Source organism: Dreissena polymorpha, chromosome 15, assembly GCF_020536995.1.
Source record: "Dreissena polymorpha isolate Duluth1 chromosome 15, UMN_Dpol_1.0, whole genome shotgun sequence".
Lineage (NCBI taxonomy): Eukaryota > Metazoa > Mollusca > Bivalvia > Myida > Dreissenidae > Dreissena > Dreissena polymorpha.
Window position 1 is genome coordinate 34,946,289 of NC_068369.1, and position 19,605 is coordinate 34,965,893.

Consider the following 19,605-nt stretch of genomic DNA (forward strand, 5'->3'; position numbering starts at 1 on the left):
GTCAATCAAAGATTCTTAATGTGTTTTCAACAATACCATGATAAATATTATTTTTAATTAATTTAACAAGAATTATTCCACCATATTGACTAATGTATTAAGCATGAGCGCGATGATTCTCGATACTGCTAATAATCGAATAGCAATGCCCGACAAACCTAAAACAGGTTTGTTCGGAGAACGCGAGTATAAATATTTAAAATATGTAGGGATGATTCGCGTGTGGCCGGTTGACTCGTATGTTTTATTTTCAGTTCCATTCTTCTTTTGGTTTTCTGTTTTGTATCTATAGGTTTATGACCAGAAATATGTATTAAGGTAAAATAAATTGCGAAAACTCCGCGTAACATCCCGTACTGCGTGTGAGGCAGCTAAGAACTGCACAGAAAAAGACATTCGCTGTCCTTGATCTCATTAATTTAACTCTTTACCTTTAATAAACTCCAACCAAAATCAACGCCGTATATCTTTTTTAAAGATATTTCTTGTTTACTATTTAAAAAAAGGCCGTAAAATGGACCCGATCCCAAAGCAAACAGACCCGATCCCAAACCAAAATTGTAAAAAAAAATCACCATTTCCAATAAAAAAAATTACAAATACATTTTTGTTTAAAGAAGTTTCTAATGATAAGCATCTAACCAAGTATATAACTATAGTCTATATGACTTTTCCCAAAAAAGCCTGATGCCATTTTATCGATTTAAAAAATCCCAATTTGATTAGACTGCTTTTCGCAAAATGGCTAGAAACAAAACACTGTTTTAGGAATGTTAAAAAATGGTGATGTTTGTTTTCCAGGGAACTTGAGATGGTGAGAGAACAAGAGAAGCTGCAGAAGAAGGCCAACATAATGAAACACAGCACCAGGTAGGGGTCACCCTTCCAGCTCATATCCTGTGTTTAATGAAACACAGTACCAGGTAGGCGTCACCCTTCCAGCTCATATCCTGCATTTAATGAAACACTGTACCCGGTAGGCGTCACCCTTCCAGCTCATTTCCTGCGTTTGAGTGTAAGAATGGCTTAAATGATAGATATGGGCCTTGATCTGTGAAAAGGGGCTTTAATGCATAAGTGTGCAGGGGTGTCAATTTTCTGGATTATTCCGGAAATCCGGATTTGAGCCGTCCAGGGTTGATTTTGAGGTGAATGTAAATCTGATGAGTTTGTTTAAGGCGGGTGGGGGTAGGAACAAAATTCTTTTAGTGCGGGATCATTTCAGAACGAATATTGTTATAACATCGTCGGCATTCCGGACATTTGCGCTTGGTACCGATTTTATTTATTGATTTCTGATTGGTAAGCGGCTGGCACTGACATGAGCAGTAACTAAGTAAAGCACTGCAATATCATATTTTAAAACAATATGTTAATCAAATTATATATTGACTGCGTATTTGCTAGGTTACTGGTTACTGGTTTTCATTTTCTGCAGTCAAACGATATGCATATTTTATTTCATTTGCAAATGATGTATCACAACATGTTTTCGGACATTCGTTTTCGGATACGCTGGTTTGTCGATTTTACTTTAATTTCGAAGTTCTTAATATCATTTGTTTAGAATGACAAATACACCTGCGGTGTTACGGATGGTTTGGTTTATAATATTTCGCATTGTACTCACCAGAAATTGCACCTAGAAAAACTATAAAAAAAGAACAATAGGCTAGGGCTCAGGGGGGGGGGGGGGCCCTCTCTTCCCTTTATCCTACGGCTTAATTTTCCGGATTTCAAATTTGGGACAATTGACACCCCTGGTGTGTAAATTGTCATCCCAAATTGTTGTCGCAGTCTGCACAGGCTTATGAGGGACAAGACTTTCTGATTTATGATATTTTTGTTTTAAAGATAGCCTCTTCTTAGCAAAAAACCAGTTTAGGAAAAAGTATTATCCCTGATTAGCCTGTGATGACTGCACAGGCTAATTTGAGATGACACTATGGACATGAATTAAACCTTTTTTCACAGAGCGCATCTCTTTTTTAAGCAGGTTTTTCGAAGAAAAAAACTGGTTATTAGATTGGCAAGATTTTAAATTTGTCAGATTTTAAAATCATTTGGCACATTTGTTCACCATCATTAGACGTTGTGTCGCGCGAAAGAATTATGTTGATATCTCCAAGGTCAAAGTCACAATTTGAGTTTGAAGGTCAAAAATGGCCATAAATGAGCTTGTCCAGGCCATAACTTAGTGGTTCATTGTCAGATTTTAAAATCATTTGGCACATTTGTTCACCATCATTAGACAGTGTGTCGCGCGAAAGAATTACGTCGATATCTCCAAGGTCAAGGTCACAATTTGAGTTTGAAGGTAAAAAATGGCCATAAATGAGCTTGTCTGTGCCATTATTATGTCATTCATTGTGACATTTTAAAATCATTTGGCACATTTGTTCACCATTTATGGACGGTGTGTTGCACGAAAGAATTACGTCAATATCTCCAAGGTCAATGTCGCCACAACTAAAAAGATTGATTTTGAAACAACTATGTAACTATGAAAGGATGATAACTCAAGAAAGCTTAGGCCTAGGATCATGAAACTTCATAGGTACATTGATCATGACTGGCAGATGACCCCTATTAATTTTCAGGTCACTAGGTCAAAGGTCAAGGTCACAGTGACAAAAAACGTATTCACACAATGAATTCCACTTCAACTGACAGCCCATAAAGAGGGGGGGGGGGGGGGCGGGCATGCATGTTTTACAAACAGCCCTTGTTTTCTAATTGGAATCAAGGTCAATTTTACACAAGGAGGTTAACAATACACATTTTGAATTGTCTCCCTTTTTCAACTGAAAACCTGGTTTTGTGACAATTTTGTCCCTTGTTTCATCTGCAATGAGTCCCCCTACCAGCCCAAATTTTAACCAAAAAAACCCACTGTCTTCTAAAGAAAAATCTATTCTAAGCAGTAAGTGTCCTCCCTGATAAGCCTGTGCATTCTACACAGGTTAATCTGGGATGACACTTTATGAACATGCATTAAGCCCCGTTTTTCCAGAATGAAGCTCAATTGATCTGAATCAGAAACATTTTGGTTGAATGTCTTTCAGGCATTCTAGATTTGGTGGAACCTTCGTCGTCAAGAATTTCAAGTCGATAAGCGAGAATGACCTGATATACCACAAGTCAAAGTGCGATGTGGACGACATAAATCTCGACGCGAACAAGCGACCGAAGAAGAAAGCGAAAAATCGAAAGCCACTGATCGATCGTGAGGTTAAACGACGCTCGACACTCAGCATTCGGCTAGGTCTGAAAGAATTCTGCGTACAGTTCCTCGAAAACTGCTATAATCCACTCATGTATGCTGTCAAGGTAAATGTGTTTTTTTAATGTCATTTATTGAAAAAGTGGATATCCCTCCCCCTCTTTATTTTGATCAGAGATATTAACCCCAGAATTGTTATTTCAAGTATAAAAATATTTGACTCACGCCAGACAAACATGGGCAAATATTGAAAAATTTGGGGAATTTAAATATTTTGTTCTTTTCAGAAGTCTTGTAGTGTTTTTTTATGCCCCCAAAGGAGGGCATATAGTTATCGGACCGTCCGTCTGTCTCTCTTTCTGTAACACTTTGCATTTAGGTTTTGCATTTAGGTTTCGAAAAATGCTCATAACTTATAATGTCGCATCAGATAGCATGGAGTTGCCCATTTTGAATGATGAAAGGTCAAGGTCATCCTTCAAGGTCAAATATCAAATATATGGCTTCAAAGGGGCGCAGAAGGGGGCATTGTTTTTCTGACAAACACATCTCTTGTTTAAATTCAAATTTGGGTGTGGTAGGAGAATCGATTATCAATGAGGAAAAGGTATATTTTTTCTCCCAATTTCCTCATTTTTTTAACAAATCTTATAATTTTATTCATCTGAAATCCAGCTCTTTAAGTTGACTAGTGGTAAATATAATATTGAAATCAATTTTATTCTCAATTTTAAGTATTTACTAGCAAAAAATCTAGAACACTAATTTCCCAATTTTAGTCCAAATGAAATGACTAAAATGTAAAGGAACCCAAAATTGTGAGAAAAAAACACTGGCGTAGTACAAGTTTTATACATATTAAACAGGAGAATTCAGTTGTGTGTTTTAGTATTGGTATCAATATGTGAAGTTCTAAGTGTGTATACAAATATTCTCAGAAGTCTAAGAAATGCTTACATAGCTTAATGAAACTGGTTGCTGTTCTTTCCGACATAATACAGGACATAACTGGTTCCTGTTCTTTCTGACAGAAAACAGGACGTAACTGGTTCCTGATTGTTCTGACATACAAGACGTTCTTATGCCAATTAGTGAAAGAGTATATAGGATATTTGTTGCTATTGTGGAAGAGACTATATTCTGTAAATATTTGTTTGCTATGGACACAAATAAAATTAAATTCTTGTCACTAACTTAAATCATAAAAGTTTTCTGTCATAATACAGGAAGTGCTGTGAATTTCTTGTCACTCACTGAAATCATGTAAGTTTTCTTTTATAATACAGGAAGTGCTGTGAAATTCTTGTCACTCACTTAAATCATAAAAATGTACTGTCATTACATTAAGTGCTGAACCGTGAGAAGTCTCAGTTTATATAAAAAATATTCTCGTAATTCTTAGAAATGCATACGTAGCTTAATAAAACTGGTTCCTGTTCTTTCTGTCAAAATACAGGACATTCTGGTTCTGTTCTTTGTGGCATAATGCAGGACATTCTGGTTCCTGTTCTTTCTGTCACTGGTTCCTGTTCTTTCTGACACTGGTTCTTGTTCTTTTTGACAATGGCTCCTGTTCTTTCTGTCATACTACAGGATGTGCTGAACCGTGAGAAGTCCCAAGAACACGATGAGACGTACTATCTATGGGCAATGAGGTTCTTCATGGAATTCTGTCGCCTGCACAGCGGCAAGGTGGATCTTGTCAGGTTAGACAGCTGCAACTTTACCAAGTTTAGGAACCAGCTTTAAAGCTGAGTTTTGTTGTAATTTAACATAGGACCTGGCTTCATTCCAAGCTTGTCCAATGTTCCTTGGCTTGTGATATATTTGAGTCTCGCTCTGTCAAAAGAGGTTAAATGCATGTGCGTAAAGTGTCGTCCCAGATAAGCCTGTGCAGTTCACACAGGCTAATCAGGGACGACACTTTCCGCCTTAACTAGATTTTTGCTAAGAAGAGCATTTCTTTAAACAGAAAATATCATTAAATTAAAAAGTGTCGTCCCTGATTAGCCTGTGTGAACTGAACAGGCTATTATGGGACAACACTACCCACATGCATTAAACCCCCTTTTCACAGAGCATGACTCAATCAGTTTTGGGGCTTCTGACTGACCCAGATTGATGAAGGGTTGATAAATGAATATAAGACAAGACAGCAGCTATGCAGTATTAAGTTACACAGTTAGAAGCTGTATTACAAATTATCTTAACAGATACCATTGTTTCCCTGGAATTAAAGTTGTTTTAATTTTTATGACTTTGAAAGAATTAATTTAATGGCTGGATATCAGCCTATACTGACCTAATATGGAAGTATACATGATTGCTAAAAGACATGTCTTAGCCAATAAGAAAGCTGGGGGCCGTTTCATAAACGATCGTAAGACAATGTTAACTTACGAGAGAATTTTGTAATCCTAACAAGAAGACGAACTAGCTCGCTATGCTCGTCAAATATATACGGTGCTAGAGATGCCAATGTAAGTAATTAAGTACTGAACATTTATATTCATATGAAATGGACTTAAGCAATTATGCATCTTCGAAAAAGGTATTGTATGGTAAATGTGTATTATGATGTTTATTGAAACGGTCCCCAGTATTCTGTACAAGGTTTGATGCATTTCTACTGAATCACTTTATCCCACTTCAGTGAGACGATGTCTGTGCAGGCTTTTCACTACATCCAGGTTCAGTTGTTCAGCTACTATGAGATGCAGATGATGGAAAAGAAGGAGGCTATTGTCTGGGGAAAGAGGTAAATATGTTGGGAAAAGAGGTAAATGTGTGTGGGGAAAGAGGTAAATATGTGTGGGAAAGAGGTGAATGTGTGTGGGAAAAGAGGTAAATATGTGGGGAAAAGAGGTAAATGTGTGTGGGGAAAGATGTAAATATGTGTGGGAAAGAGGTAAATCTCTGGGTTAAGTGGTAAATTTGGAGTGGGGAAAGAGGTAAATCTCTGGGGTGAGATGTAAATTTGGAGGTGGGGGAAAGAGGTAAATTATGTGGGGAAAGATGTAAATATGTTTGGGGAATGGAAATAGTGTGGAGATAGAGGTGAATGTGTGGTGAAAAAGGTAAATGTGTAAGGAAAAAGGTAAAAATTAATTGAGGGGGGGGGAATGAATAGAGGTGAATTGTGTTGAAGAAGAGGTTAATGGGGTGTTGTGGGGGAGAGGTTATTGCTGGTGGGAAAATGTAAATGTGTGTGTGGAAAAGTTCATGTGTGGAAAAAATAAAATTGCAAGCCAGAAAGAAAGAAAATTGTTGGGAAAAAGACAGTCGTGTGGGGGTGACAGGCGTTATTGTGTTGGAAGAAAGAAGATTTTGTGGGGGGAGGGGTAAATGTCTGGGAAAGAAATATTTCCTAATGTTGCTGGGAATTTTGAAGACAATTAAAATAATAAAGAAACATTAAATTAGTCAGGTGTCTCAACAGTTGAATAGAGATACAGATTTTATACTGAGGAATATGGATTCCTGTCCCTTAGACTGTATGTTATTATCAAAATCCCATTACTTAAGTAAGAATATACTTTACAATCATATTTATATTCGTAGCCTTAACATTATGTGTTTTTTCAAAAATGACCTTTCTGGACACGTAAATTACTGGTTTTTTGATCCTGGAATTAAATAAATGAGGAATTTGTGTTGTTCATTTTGAGAAGAGTTTCTTTTAAATTCAAGGACCGGTCAGCCCGTGTAATCAACAAAAAGTAATGCCCAATGAATAAAAAAAATATTTTACAGTATTCTTAATTTGTATGCCCCCCTTCGAAGATATTATGTTTTGCTGGATGTCGATTGGTTGGTCTGTTGGTAGACCAGTTCCTTTCCTATCAATAACTCCTCAAGGAATTGACCAATTGGGTTGATACTTCACATGTGCATTAGCCTTGGCCAGTAGATGACCCCTATTGAAATTGGGGTCAGTAGGTCAAAGGTCAATGTCACACTAAAGTGTTAAATCTTTTTCGATCAATTACTGTTCACTGAATCGACCGATTGGCTTGATCCTTCACATGTGCATAAGCCTTGGCCAGTAGATGACCATTTTCGAAATTGGAGTCAGTAGGTCAAAGACCACTGTCACAATAAGTGTTAAATCTTTTTTTTTCATGCTTAGAGTTTATTTTCATACTTAGGGTTAATTTTCAAACTTCAATCCACAGGACTCACCTGGCATTGAAGGCCTACCAGGAGCTGCTGCTGACCCTGGACTCCATGGACAGGTCGGGCAGCCCAGTGCTGATGGAAAGTTCAAAGGTCCTTAAGAGTAAGTTCAATACATTTGCAGTCCGCACAGGCTAATCAGGGACGACACTTTCCGCTTTTATGAAATTTTTATATTAAAGGAAGTCGCTTCTGACCCAAAATCCATTTTATGCTGAAAGTGTTATCCCTGGTCAGCCTGTGTTTACTGCTCAGGCTGATCTTGGATGACACTATAGGCACTTGCATTAAGCCCCCTGTGAAGGACTATCAAGAGTTACTACTGATCCTTGACAGTTCAAAAGTCCTCAAGAGTTATTATTGACATTGGCTGATCTGTGCATGCAAAAATGATCCTGGTTTTGGTAAAAATATGTTTAACTAAAAAAATATACAATTAATTTCCCACCTCAATATGGATGTTCATAAATCTTCAAGTTATTTCCTTATTTTCCCTTGCCAAAGGCGGAGGGATATACAATTGGCATTGATTATCTGTCCATTGGTCTGTCACAAAACTTTTTAGGGCTTTATATCAACTTGAAACTTCATAGGTGTATAGATCAACGAGGAAAAGTGGCATGCAGAAGAACCATAACCGTGCACTTTCTCTAATAAGAACTAAGAATGATTACCTATTTATTATTACCCTACCCTTTATGATTATACTGTATATCAAGGGATTTGCACCAATCCATAAAGTTTATTTTGCAGGGGATATGAATTCAATGAATTTGCTTGTAATCACTTTAAAGTTTACATAATAAAATGTACACGTTCTGAAAAATGAAATGCCTTAATACTAAAATGATAATGAAATGTCAGGAAACTTGTTTTGTACTGCGCGCAGTATATTGAACAGCCCCTCCTGTAATATACACAAATTGCAATTATATCAAAGTAAGAATGTTTTAATCGTTTTGAATAACTATAATTACAGTCCACTCTCGTTATCTCGACATCGGATATCTCGATATTCTCGATTTGTCGAAGTAAGCTCAATGTCCCAACTTTTTTCCTTCTTTATCTATATAAATAAACATCGCATATCTCGATTTTCGTAATGTCGAATAATTCGATATGTCGATATAAAATTTTGTCCCGGGTCCCGATTTTACATGTATTTACTGCGGTTTATCTCGAAGTGCAAATAACTGTCCCAGTGTCTGCAAAAGGTGAGAAATATTTTCTTTGACACTTCACCGTCCCGCTTCGCCCGGCTGCTCCCGATACTGTGCGGTAGGAAATTGATCCGTTGATTGCATCAATGATCGCACGTGTGTAATGTCGTTAGCCATTAACACTTGAGTAAGGTCCGTCACTTTAACATCAATTAACTGCAATTAATACACAATCTGCCGAAAGGCCGAAAGACTCGTTGTTTTTACAAACAACATTCCAAAATGCATTAAGTTATATTTTTGCTTATATAAATGGCTTTTCATTTTTATTTTATCCTGTACTAATAATCGATTGAACTCTGCATTTCAAACTACAAAATGTACATGTACCGTTCAGTATTCCGGTACGTGATTTGCGCATGGTCAGGTGGAAAACCCTCGTCTTGATTGGACGTCAATTGCATCATAACTTTAAATAGCAACATAACCGGATGTTTACTCGACAGTTTAGAAAAATTATAACCGCATGTGTTCATGCAATTCTGTAATAACTAAAACGTTGTTTTAAGCATTTAAATAGCAAAATAAATCGTGCTTCGTAAAAACGCGTATATATCAGGTAGAGAGTATTATGCCACACGGTGACGGCTTTAGTTAGACCACTTAGCAGGTATTTAGATGTTAAAAAACAAGGTAAATTTTCGTCACATCTTTTCTTTGAAAACACCTAATCGGTTATCTCGAACTCTCGTTATCTCGATATTTTTTCTTGTTCACGACGACTTCGAGATAACGAGAATGGACTGTAGATAATTATTCGGCTTGCACTTACATTATTGAAATTAGCGCACTGAATTGCTCTTATAGGGAATACATGTAATAAACACTGACATGCAAATTTTTCACATTTTTATTGACATTACACAACAGATTAACACCAATTAGCTGCTGGTGTCGTTTAACCTCTAAGCGATTAAAATCAGTTAAACGGACCGTTGAATGAAGCGATCAAGATGTGATCGCCACCATCTTTGAATTTTATGAAAATTCATGAATTTGCATAACATGGATTTGAATCAGAAATGGAAGGTTAGAGAAAAAAGGGGACCCAAGCACCCCCCTGTGTAATATTGGACACAGCGTTATAACATAGCGTGTTATATTGGAGTTACAGTGTATTTAAGCCTTGCTCTGAGAAAATGAAGCTTTGTGCATGTGCGTAAAGTGTCGTCCCAGATTAGCCTGTGCAGTCCGCTTAGGCCATCAGGAACAAAAGCAATTTTCCACTTTTGTAGACTTTTCATTTTAAAGGGACTTTTTCACCTTTGGTAAATTAACAAAATAAAAAGAAAATTGTGTCAGATTGGCAAATTTGCGTTGTAGTAATATTTGTGATAAAAAAGTAATACTGAACATTAACCATGATCTAAAATATCCATTATAAGCATCTTTTGACGATTTAAAAACATGAAAATTATTAAGTGTTGCAACACGAAACGATTGAATAATTTGGAGTGTTCTGTTGTTTTCCCTATATTTTTGACACTACGAGGATTGCTTATATAAAGTATAAAAGCATCAGTCATTGTATGAGCACGGATGACCAAGTGGTCTAAGTGTTAGACTTTTACTTCAGGGTTCAGTGTTTCGAGCCCAGTTGAGGGTAACTTTTTTTATGTCTTAGTAGGGTGGCATATAGCAGTTGAACTGTCCGTCTGTCTGTCTGTCCGTCTGTGCGTCCGTCCGAAAACTTTAACATTGGCAATAACTTTTGCAATATTGAAGATAGCAACTTGATATTTGGCATGCATGTGTATCTCATTGAGCTGCACATTTTGAGTGGTGAAAGGTCAAGGTCATCCTTCAAGGTCAAAGGTCAAACAAAAATAAAAATTAAAGCAGCGCAGTAGGGGGCATTGTGTTTCTGACAAACACATCTCTTGTGATATATACATATGTAGATCTTTCATAGGATTGCATATAATGTGGGCCAAGTCAAGATCACCAATATTAGTTCAATCACAAAAATATGCTCAATATGGGAATTTATCATCAAATATTGATACTTTTCAGCTAACTTTTTATATGCATCAAAAAATCATTTGTTTTCACTGATATGGGAGTAAACCTTACATTGTTCTTATTGCGTTGTTAGCGTTGTTAATTGTTAGACTTTATAAATGAAGTCATTTCAGCATTCAGTCCTCCATTAAGCTCTTTTGTACTGGATGATTTAATGTTTATCTTCTCTACCATGACAATGATACTTTACAAGGGAACACTAATTTATATTGAAGTTGACAATGTAAACATCAATATCAGTATAACTTTCCTCTTAAAATACGTTTCTGTAAATTTTGCCAAGTATCCTTTGTTTATTTGTTCCATGATTTATATGTTCTTGTAAATTTTGTATGGTCTGTGAGGACTGGTTTATTCACGTCTCAACTGTCTAAGGGAAATATTTTGAAGGTTTATTGAGTGTTCTCAGAGTACCTCAAAGATATAAGTGTTCACTGAAACCATTGATTTATTGCAATTTTGTGATTTAATTGGGAAATTCCATTAACAGGGTTCGCACAGACCTTGAAAAGTGCTTGAAAATCAAGGTTTATCTTGAAAAGTGCTTAAGAACGATTTGGAGTGCTTAAAAGTGCTTATTTTCAACCATAGCCTTGAAAAGTGCTTAGAAATTGCTTGAATTTGGCTGGAAAAGTGCTTGAAAAATGGATAAATATATTTAATTTCCGTGAGTTGGAAGTCGTAGTTTTTTTCACGATTTATGACGGTTCCGATCTGTTCATACTGGCAGGTACTGGATCGGTACGGGTTGGTACGGGTTTTAGAACGTAAGGGAGGCAACTACTACTAATCTTCCGCCAATTGGTCTACTTCGGTTTTTGTTGTACACATTATGCCATTACGGTGCTGACAAGTTGAAATATGCCAGCGAATAAATGCATTTTTCAGAAAGGGTGGCTTTTGAAGTACCCTTGGGTTGTTGACAATGCCGATTCTAAAGTCAAAGCGTCTTGTAAAGAACGCAGAACAGGTATAGAGATCGACAGTATGGGGGAATCGACATTGAAAAGCCACCTAAAATGCAGTTTGTCTGTGAAGCAAATTCATTTGGTTAACCCAATTCATTCAGACGTACTGCAAAAGACAAAAGACAAAAAAGTTGCACTTGACTGATTGTCAAATAAATAAGATGATACTGTGAAGAAACTGCAATCTGTTTACATGAGTGCAGACTCTCAGTCTGAACATACACAGTATACTATTGCATCTATAACAGATTTTACATGTACATGTGTACCTGCTGTAGAAAATTACTTAATAAGTATACTTTTATATTGCCGTTGCGAGATTCTGTACATTTGTAGTTTTCTATTTTTACTTCAGAATTAATTTGTATCAGATGCATAATTGTCTTTAACATTTTGTATCAGCTATATTATACCACTGGAATATCTGTTATGAACATTTAGAATACATAATGATATTCAATGCAAATAACAGGTTTTTTTTGGTATGTGTAATGCCTTGGTCAATTACTTTATCATAATGAAATATCTTACTTTTGATTAAACAGTTGTTACTGTAGCAGGGTAGTGCAGACTGTTGAAATTCACATAGAATGTGAGGCAAGAAGAGACCAATTTAGCAAAAAAATTGTCAGTATTGGCCACAGAATAATATACAGTTTTCAGTAGGTCTGACTAAAAAATTGCTTGAATTTGGATTTTTTCCCTTGAAAAGTGCTTAAAAAGTGGTTGAGTTTCATTGGAGAAAATCTGTATGAACCCTGATTAATCAAACACATGAAAGGTTGTAACAGTCTTGCTTAATATCACATTGAAGTGTATGTCGTCCACAATTGACATTTTCCAGTTTACAACACCCTTGGTTGATCACCAGAAAGCTAAATGTCAAAATAATACCCTTGATGAGAAAATAAAAATGTGCCCCACTATGCAGCTGAACATTGTGTATTTTTATTATTCTAACACAGCACGGAGCTATTTTTTGTGTATTTTTATTATTCTAACACAGCACGGAGCTATTTTTTGTGTATTTTTATTATTCTAACACAGCATGGAGCTATTTTTTGTTGGCTGAAGAACATGGCCGCCAGGGGGCGTGGCAGTTTTCCTTATATGGCTTCAGTAAAACCTTGTTAGCACTCTAGAAGTCACATTTTTAGTCCAATCTTCATGAAACTTGGTCAAAACATGTGTCCCAATAATATCTTGGACGAGTTAGAAAATGGTTCCAGTTGAATGAAAAACATGGCCCCCATGGGGCGGGGCAGTTTTCCTTATATGGCTTTACTGTACGGTAAAACCTTGTTAACACTCTAGAAGTCACATTTGTGGTCCAATTCTCATGAAACTTGGTCAGAATATTTGAACTAATAATATCTGGGCTAAGTTAAAAAATGGTTGAGATCAGTAAAAAACATGGCCGCAAGGGGGCGTGGCATTTTTCCTTAAATGGCTATTTACTACAAAACCTTGTTAACACTCTAGATGTCACATTTATTATCCAATCTTAATGAAACTTGATCTGAACATTTGTTCTAACAATAGCTTGAGTGAGTTTGAAAATGGTTATGGTTTGTTGAAAATCATGGCCGCCAGGGGGGGGGGGGTGGGCAGTTGTCCTTATATGGCTTTAGTGAAAACTTGTTAACACTATATTAGCCACATTTATTGGCCAATCTTCATGAAACTTGGTCAGAACATTTGTCCAAATAAAATTTTGCCAGAGATTGAAGCTGGGTCATATAAGCTCAAAAACTAGGTCACAAGGTCAAATATAAAAAAAACATGTTAAAAGTCACATTTTTTGTCCAAAATAATCTTCATGAATCAGCTTGCATTTTTTTCAGAATAGTCTAGTTCCTTTGGCTTTCAGGTGAGCGCCTTAGGGCCTGATGGCCCTCTTGTTATTATTGTAACACAGCACGGAGCTATTTTTCTGTAGATAAAGAAGTTATTTGTTATTCATTGACACATCACATGCAGAACATAATGCTATGGATATAAGTTGATGAAAAATCAAAGATATTGTTTTGTACATACAAGTTTTCTTCTCGATATCAAAGTTTTAATAAACAAAATCATTTCTGCATTAGGTAATGCAATTATCTTAGATTACAAAATTAATGTTGTTTTGAAGTTCAGAAAAAGTTCGCAACAGTTTTTCTTTTTAAAAATTGATTTTAAGTAGAGACTCAATGCCAGTTAAGATGGACAATTGATGTCGCCAACTCTTAGTGAATACTTGTAATGCATTATGTTGCTTTATTAACTGAACAGTATCTAATTACAGTAAATTGGTATATTCAGTGTTAATTTCCGCTAAGGGTTGATTCCTAAGCACCGAAATTCATAAAAAAATACTGTGTTGATAACGGATAGAAACTAAAAAGTGCCTATCGCCAGATGCTACATGTATTCTACAACTGTTACCGTATTTAAGACATACTAAAACACATTAATTAAAAACGTTTTGGCTGTTAAATTAAGAAACGCACAAGCCACCATCTAAGTTACCATTGAGGAAATAATATAGAAAGTTTTGTTTTTTAAATTTATCTTTAAAATATGTCTTCAAATTGAATAAATCTATGAGACAAAATATCTTAAACCAATTTATTAATTATATACCAGCATAATTTCTTTTATTACCCTTGTAAATGGTCCTTTTTTCATGCACATATTTATAAAAACAATAACTATTTGACTGACATAGGCGCAGTAATTAAACAGCTGTGTCACAAATGGAAATCCAAGCGTAATTTCTATTCGGTTACGCTTGGGACGCTGATAAATTGGTCTATAAAACACTGAGAATATCTAGTTAAAGGCAGATTGATGTATTAGCGTCGTTGTCAGTAATATGGAACAGTCATCGAAAGAAAAAAAAGAAAGAATGCAACTTGCTACTTTACAGATTTGTGTTGAAGAAACATATTTTTGTAACTTACAAGTAATAACGTACGGGACAATTAAAAGTTAGAATTTCACAAATATTGTTATTTTCTTTCCAACTTACAACTTACCCAGATGAAAAAAAAATGTTAGAACCCGCCATTTTAGCAAAGTTTTCATAAGTAACGACATTGGTGAAAATAAATGAATACATGGTCATCTGAAAGGAAAGCATTTAATTGTCTTTTTATATAGTAGCTTAAACAATCGATGTATTATTTTAAAGAAGAATGTGTTATCAAAAAAGTATGGGTAAAGTCAAAGCTGTTATCGTATAAAATTACACATGTTTTGAATCATGAAAGGCTTGTCCGTATGCTACCTTAATACATCCCGTATGTTATTCTTGAAACCCTTGAAATATGTACAGTGAAAGACAGCATTCATTTTATGATTTAATAAATCTTTAGCCCATATTTATGACAAATGACTTTAATACTATTTGATAAACACGATAATATATGTTTGTTTTTTTTGTAAATGCATAAGTTTCTAGCTCACCTGATTGCTCAGGTGAGCTTTTGTGATCGGTCTTTGTCTGTCCATCCACATTTGCTTGTAAACATTCTAGAGGCTACATATCTTGATCTTCATGAAACATGGTCAGAAGATTTGTCCGAATGATACCTTGATCGAGTTCGAAACTGGGTCATGATATGTAAAAAACTAGGTCACTAGGTCAAAAAAGAAAGAAAAATATTGTAAACACTGTAGAAGTCACATTTCATGCCCAATCTTCATGTAACTTTGTCAAAATGTTTGTCTCAATGATATGTTGGTTGAGTTCAAAAGTGGTTCCGGTTCCTTGAAAAATATGGCTGGCAGTGGGCGGGGCAGTTTTCCTTAATTGGCTATAGAAAAACCTTGTAAACACTCTAGAGGCCACATTTGTTGTCAGATTTTCATTAAACTTGGTCAGAAGATTTCCCATAAAGATACCTAGATCGAGTTTGAAACTGGGTCATGCTGAGTTAAAAACTAGGTCACTAGTTAAAAAAAAAGAAAAACCTGTGCCCGTATTCACCAAACAATTCTTAGACTTAAGAATAAAGAATAGACTTAGAACCAATCAAAATGTGTTCAGTGTTTGAACATATACAGGCCTCCACTGGTAATTATGTCTTCAACAAAATGTTCTATATGAAGAATAATATAGATAGAGATGTTAACTGCAGAGTTTGACTCAAAATTAAAGAAAATCAGGAAAAAGAAGTCACATTTCATGCCCAATCTTCATGTAACTTTGTCAAAATATTTGTCTTAATGATATGTTGGTTGATTTCTAAAGTGGTTCTCTGTTGAAAAACATTACTGCGAGTGGGCGGGGCAGTTTTCCTTATTTGGCTATAGATAAAATCTTGTAAACACTCTAGAGGCCACATTTCTTGTCCGATCTTCATGAAACTTGGTCAGAAGATTTGTCCCAATGATACCTGGATGGAGTTTGATGCTGGGTTAAAAACTAGGTCACTAGGTCAAAAAAAGAAAAGAAAAACCTTGTTAACACTGTAAAAGTTTAATTTCATGACCAATCTTCATGTAACTTTGTCAAAAAGTTTGTCTTAATGATATATTGATAGTTTAAAAGTGAATCCGGTCCGTTGAAAAACATGGCCACTGGTAGGCGGGGCAGTTTTCCTTTTTTGGCTATAGAGAAACCTTTTAAGCACTCTAGAAGTCACAATTTTTGCCCAATCATCATGAAACTTGGTCAAAACATTGGCTTTATTGATATCTTGGATAGTTGAAGATACCCCCACAATTATCCCCGGAAAACAAACCGTCTCAACACCTTATTGTTAACACGCAGCGGGCCGCTTTTATAATATCAAAGACAATTACCGCTATCAGACGCTTTAACCGCAAAATAGACCAACAAATGATGTGCTGTATTTTAAATTTTAAATTTTCGCGACTCGAGACGACTAACGCGTGACCGTTTATTTCAGGTCAAACATGAATTTCGGAGTGGAATATAGTGGCCGTTGGCCGTTATGGACAGGTGGCCGTTAAATTCAAGTGTAATATAGCGTGCTTTTCGTCAGGGGGATTCCAGACTGATTGTTGTCTGCAGGTGACTGGTAAATTCAGGTGGCCGTTAAGTCAGTTTCGACTGTATAGTGAAAAAGCAAACACTCTAGAAGTCACATATTTGGTCCAATCTTCATGAAATTTGGTCAGAACATTTGTTTTCTAGATACGTGAGAAAATGTTTCCAGTCCGTTGAAAATCATGGCTGCCAGGGCGACGGGGCAGCTAGTAAAATGCTTGTGAAATACTCTAGCATTTACATTCCTAATGCATTCTTTATGAAAGTTGCTGAGAAGCTATATGGCCACAAGATCTCAGTCAAGTTTGTTAATGAGCAAAATCGCATAACAAGTGCCTGATTTATTGCCCTTAGATTGTCAAAATTATCATTATATTATACAAAATCCTTGTATGTAAACACTCTATAGAGGTCACAATTTTGTTTCAGATTATATTAATCTTGGTTATTTTATTTATTTTTGTAAGCAAAGTTTGATGTTTGGTCATGAGGGGTTAAAATATAGGTCAAATCTTACAAAATCCTCGTCAACACTCCATACGCCAGAGTTTTGGTTCAATAATGATGAAACTTTACCAGGATGTTTGTCTGGACAATATCTAGGTCAAGGTTGACGTTTGGTAATGTGGAGACAAAATCTAATTCATGGGGTCTTATCTTACAAAAACATTGTCAACACACTAGAGGCCATAGTTTTGGTCCAATAATGATGATACTTGACCAGGATGTTGATGATATCTAGGAAAAGTGTGACATTGGGTCATGTGGGATTAAAATCTTGGTCACAAGGTCCAATCTTTCAAAAACCTTGTAAACACTCAAGTGCCCGTAATGTTTGATAAAAAAAAATTGTTAAAGTTGTAAATTTTCTTCAATAAAAAATTGTAATTTGATCGGTGTTCATTCTGTGTTCTTAACGTATCTCCTTTTTGTGATTACATAAGATTTGTACAAACCCTTTCTTGGTGTGTTACATTTAATAAGCCTGTCAAAATGCAGATTGTAGATAGAGACAATATGAGATTGATGCCTTTCACTTTCTTTTTATGCCCCCGAATCGAATGATAGGGGGTGTATTGTTTTTGGACTGTCAGTCTGTCTGTCATTCTGTCTGTCATTCTGTCCCTAAACTTTAACCTAAAACTTTAACGTTGGTTAAAATTTTGCAATATTAAATAACTTTTGCAATATTGAATTTATCAACTTGATATCTGGCATGCATGTGTATCTCATGGGGCTGCACATTTTGAGTGGTGAAAGGTCAAGGTCATCCTTCAAGGTAAAAGGTCAAATTTATGGCTTCAAAGCGGGGCAATAGGGGGCATTGTGTTTCTGACAAGCACATCTCTTGTTTCCATCTGTCCATTCGTCTATCAACTTTAACTGCCCTTAATAAACTCAGAAGCTTTAGAAGCTGTATTTTTAGTTCGACTAATATATATGAAATATAAATAGTGGAGCTATCCTACTCATCCCGGCATTGGCGTTTCCGTTTCCATGCAAATGTTACAGTTTTCGTACCACCCCAATTACCAATTATTTTCATTGTCCCTTGACATATTGCTTTCATATTTTGCATACTTGTTTACCAACATGACCCAAACCTATAAACAAGAGCAGACAACTCTATCAAGCATTTTGTCATAATTATGGCCCCTTTTCCACTTTTCAATATGCAGCAAATGTTAAAGTTTGCGTACTACCCCAAATATTTTCAATGTCCCTTGACATATTGCTTTTATATTTTGCATACTTGTTTACCATCATGACCCCAACCTTTTAATAATAGCATACAACTGTATCAAGCATTTTGACAGAATTATGGCCCCTTTTACAATTAGATAATTGAGCATTTTGCTTAAATTGCCATAACTTCTTTATTTATGATCACAAAACAACACTTACCTGAATACCACAATGGATTCCACCCAAACAATACCCCACGCCCCTACCCAGAATCCCTCCCCATCCCAACCCCCCCCCCCCCCCCCTAAAAAAAAAAACATCATCTAATAAATTACCACACCCCACATTATACCCTCCTCTCACCCCCCCTACCCCCCCCCCCCCCCATCTCCCCTCTCAATTTTTTTTAACATCATCTAATAAATTACCCAACCTCACATTATACCCCCCTCTCACCCCCCCTTCTCCCCCCTACCCCCCCCCCCCCTTTTTTTATTTTTGAAAGATCGTCTAATAAATGACCACACCCTACATTATACCCCCTACATTATACCCCCCCCCCCAAAAAAAAAAAAAGTAATATTTTATTTATTTTATTTTTTATTTTTGAAAGATCGTCTAATAAATTATTGAATATGAAGAATTTCCCCATGATGGCTTAGGTTATACTGTCAAGCACTTGAATAGTCGAGCGCGCTGTCCTTTGACAGCTCTTGTTATGTCCCCCAGTGTATACTGGGGCACATAATTGTTTTTGCCCTGTCTGTTGGTTTGTTGGTTGGTTTGTTGGATTGTGTCAAACTTTAACATTGGTCATAACTTTTGCAATATTGAAGATAGCAACTTGATATTTGGCATGCATGTGTATCTCATGGAGCTGCACATTTTGAGTGGTGAAAGGTCAAGGTCATCATTCAAGGTCAAAGGTCAAATATATGGGGGACAAAGTGTTTCACAAACACAGCTTGTTCACCTAATACTAGAGTATTAAAGAGAATGATTTTCTTGATGCAAATCAAAGTAATACTGGTAAATTACTTATCTGGCTCAAACACTTGATCACCTTGTTATATTTTTGACAAAGATTGAATGCACCGACTCCTCTCAAGTGAGCGAACTAGGACCATCTTGGCTCTCTTGTTGTATTTATCATACCATTACATCCCCATGTTAAAAGAAGTAATGACATATTATCGCTGAAATGCTGCATTTTTAGCGGGAATGAATATGACTTTTGATGTTTGACTTGTTAATGATGACGTCAAGTGCACTTGCGCTTAATACTTGTAAACAGGGATCATATTTTTTCGG

General features: G+C 36.0%; 1 protein-coding gene across 3 annotated transcripts in view; it reads left to right on the top strand.

Annotated features, from left to right (window-relative positions):
* Window positions 1-19,605, top strand: part of LOC127861177 (protein timeless homolog) — a 162,930-nt gene that overhangs the window by 60,114 nt on the left and 83,211 nt on the right. For all 3 annotated transcript variants that reach the window (XM_052399576.1, XM_052399575.1, XM_052399577.1), the window contains 5 exons: window positions 802-870; window positions 3,066-3,330; window positions 4,817-4,929; window positions 5,877-5,981; window positions 7,399-7,502. In XM_052399576.1, coding sequence (XP_052255536.1) covers window positions 802-870; window positions 3,066-3,330; window positions 4,817-4,929; window positions 5,877-5,981; window positions 7,399-7,502 — 656 coding nt within the window. The remainder of the gene's footprint in view (window positions 1-801; window positions 871-3,065; window positions 3,331-4,816; window positions 4,930-5,876; window positions 5,982-7,398; window positions 7,503-19,605) is intronic.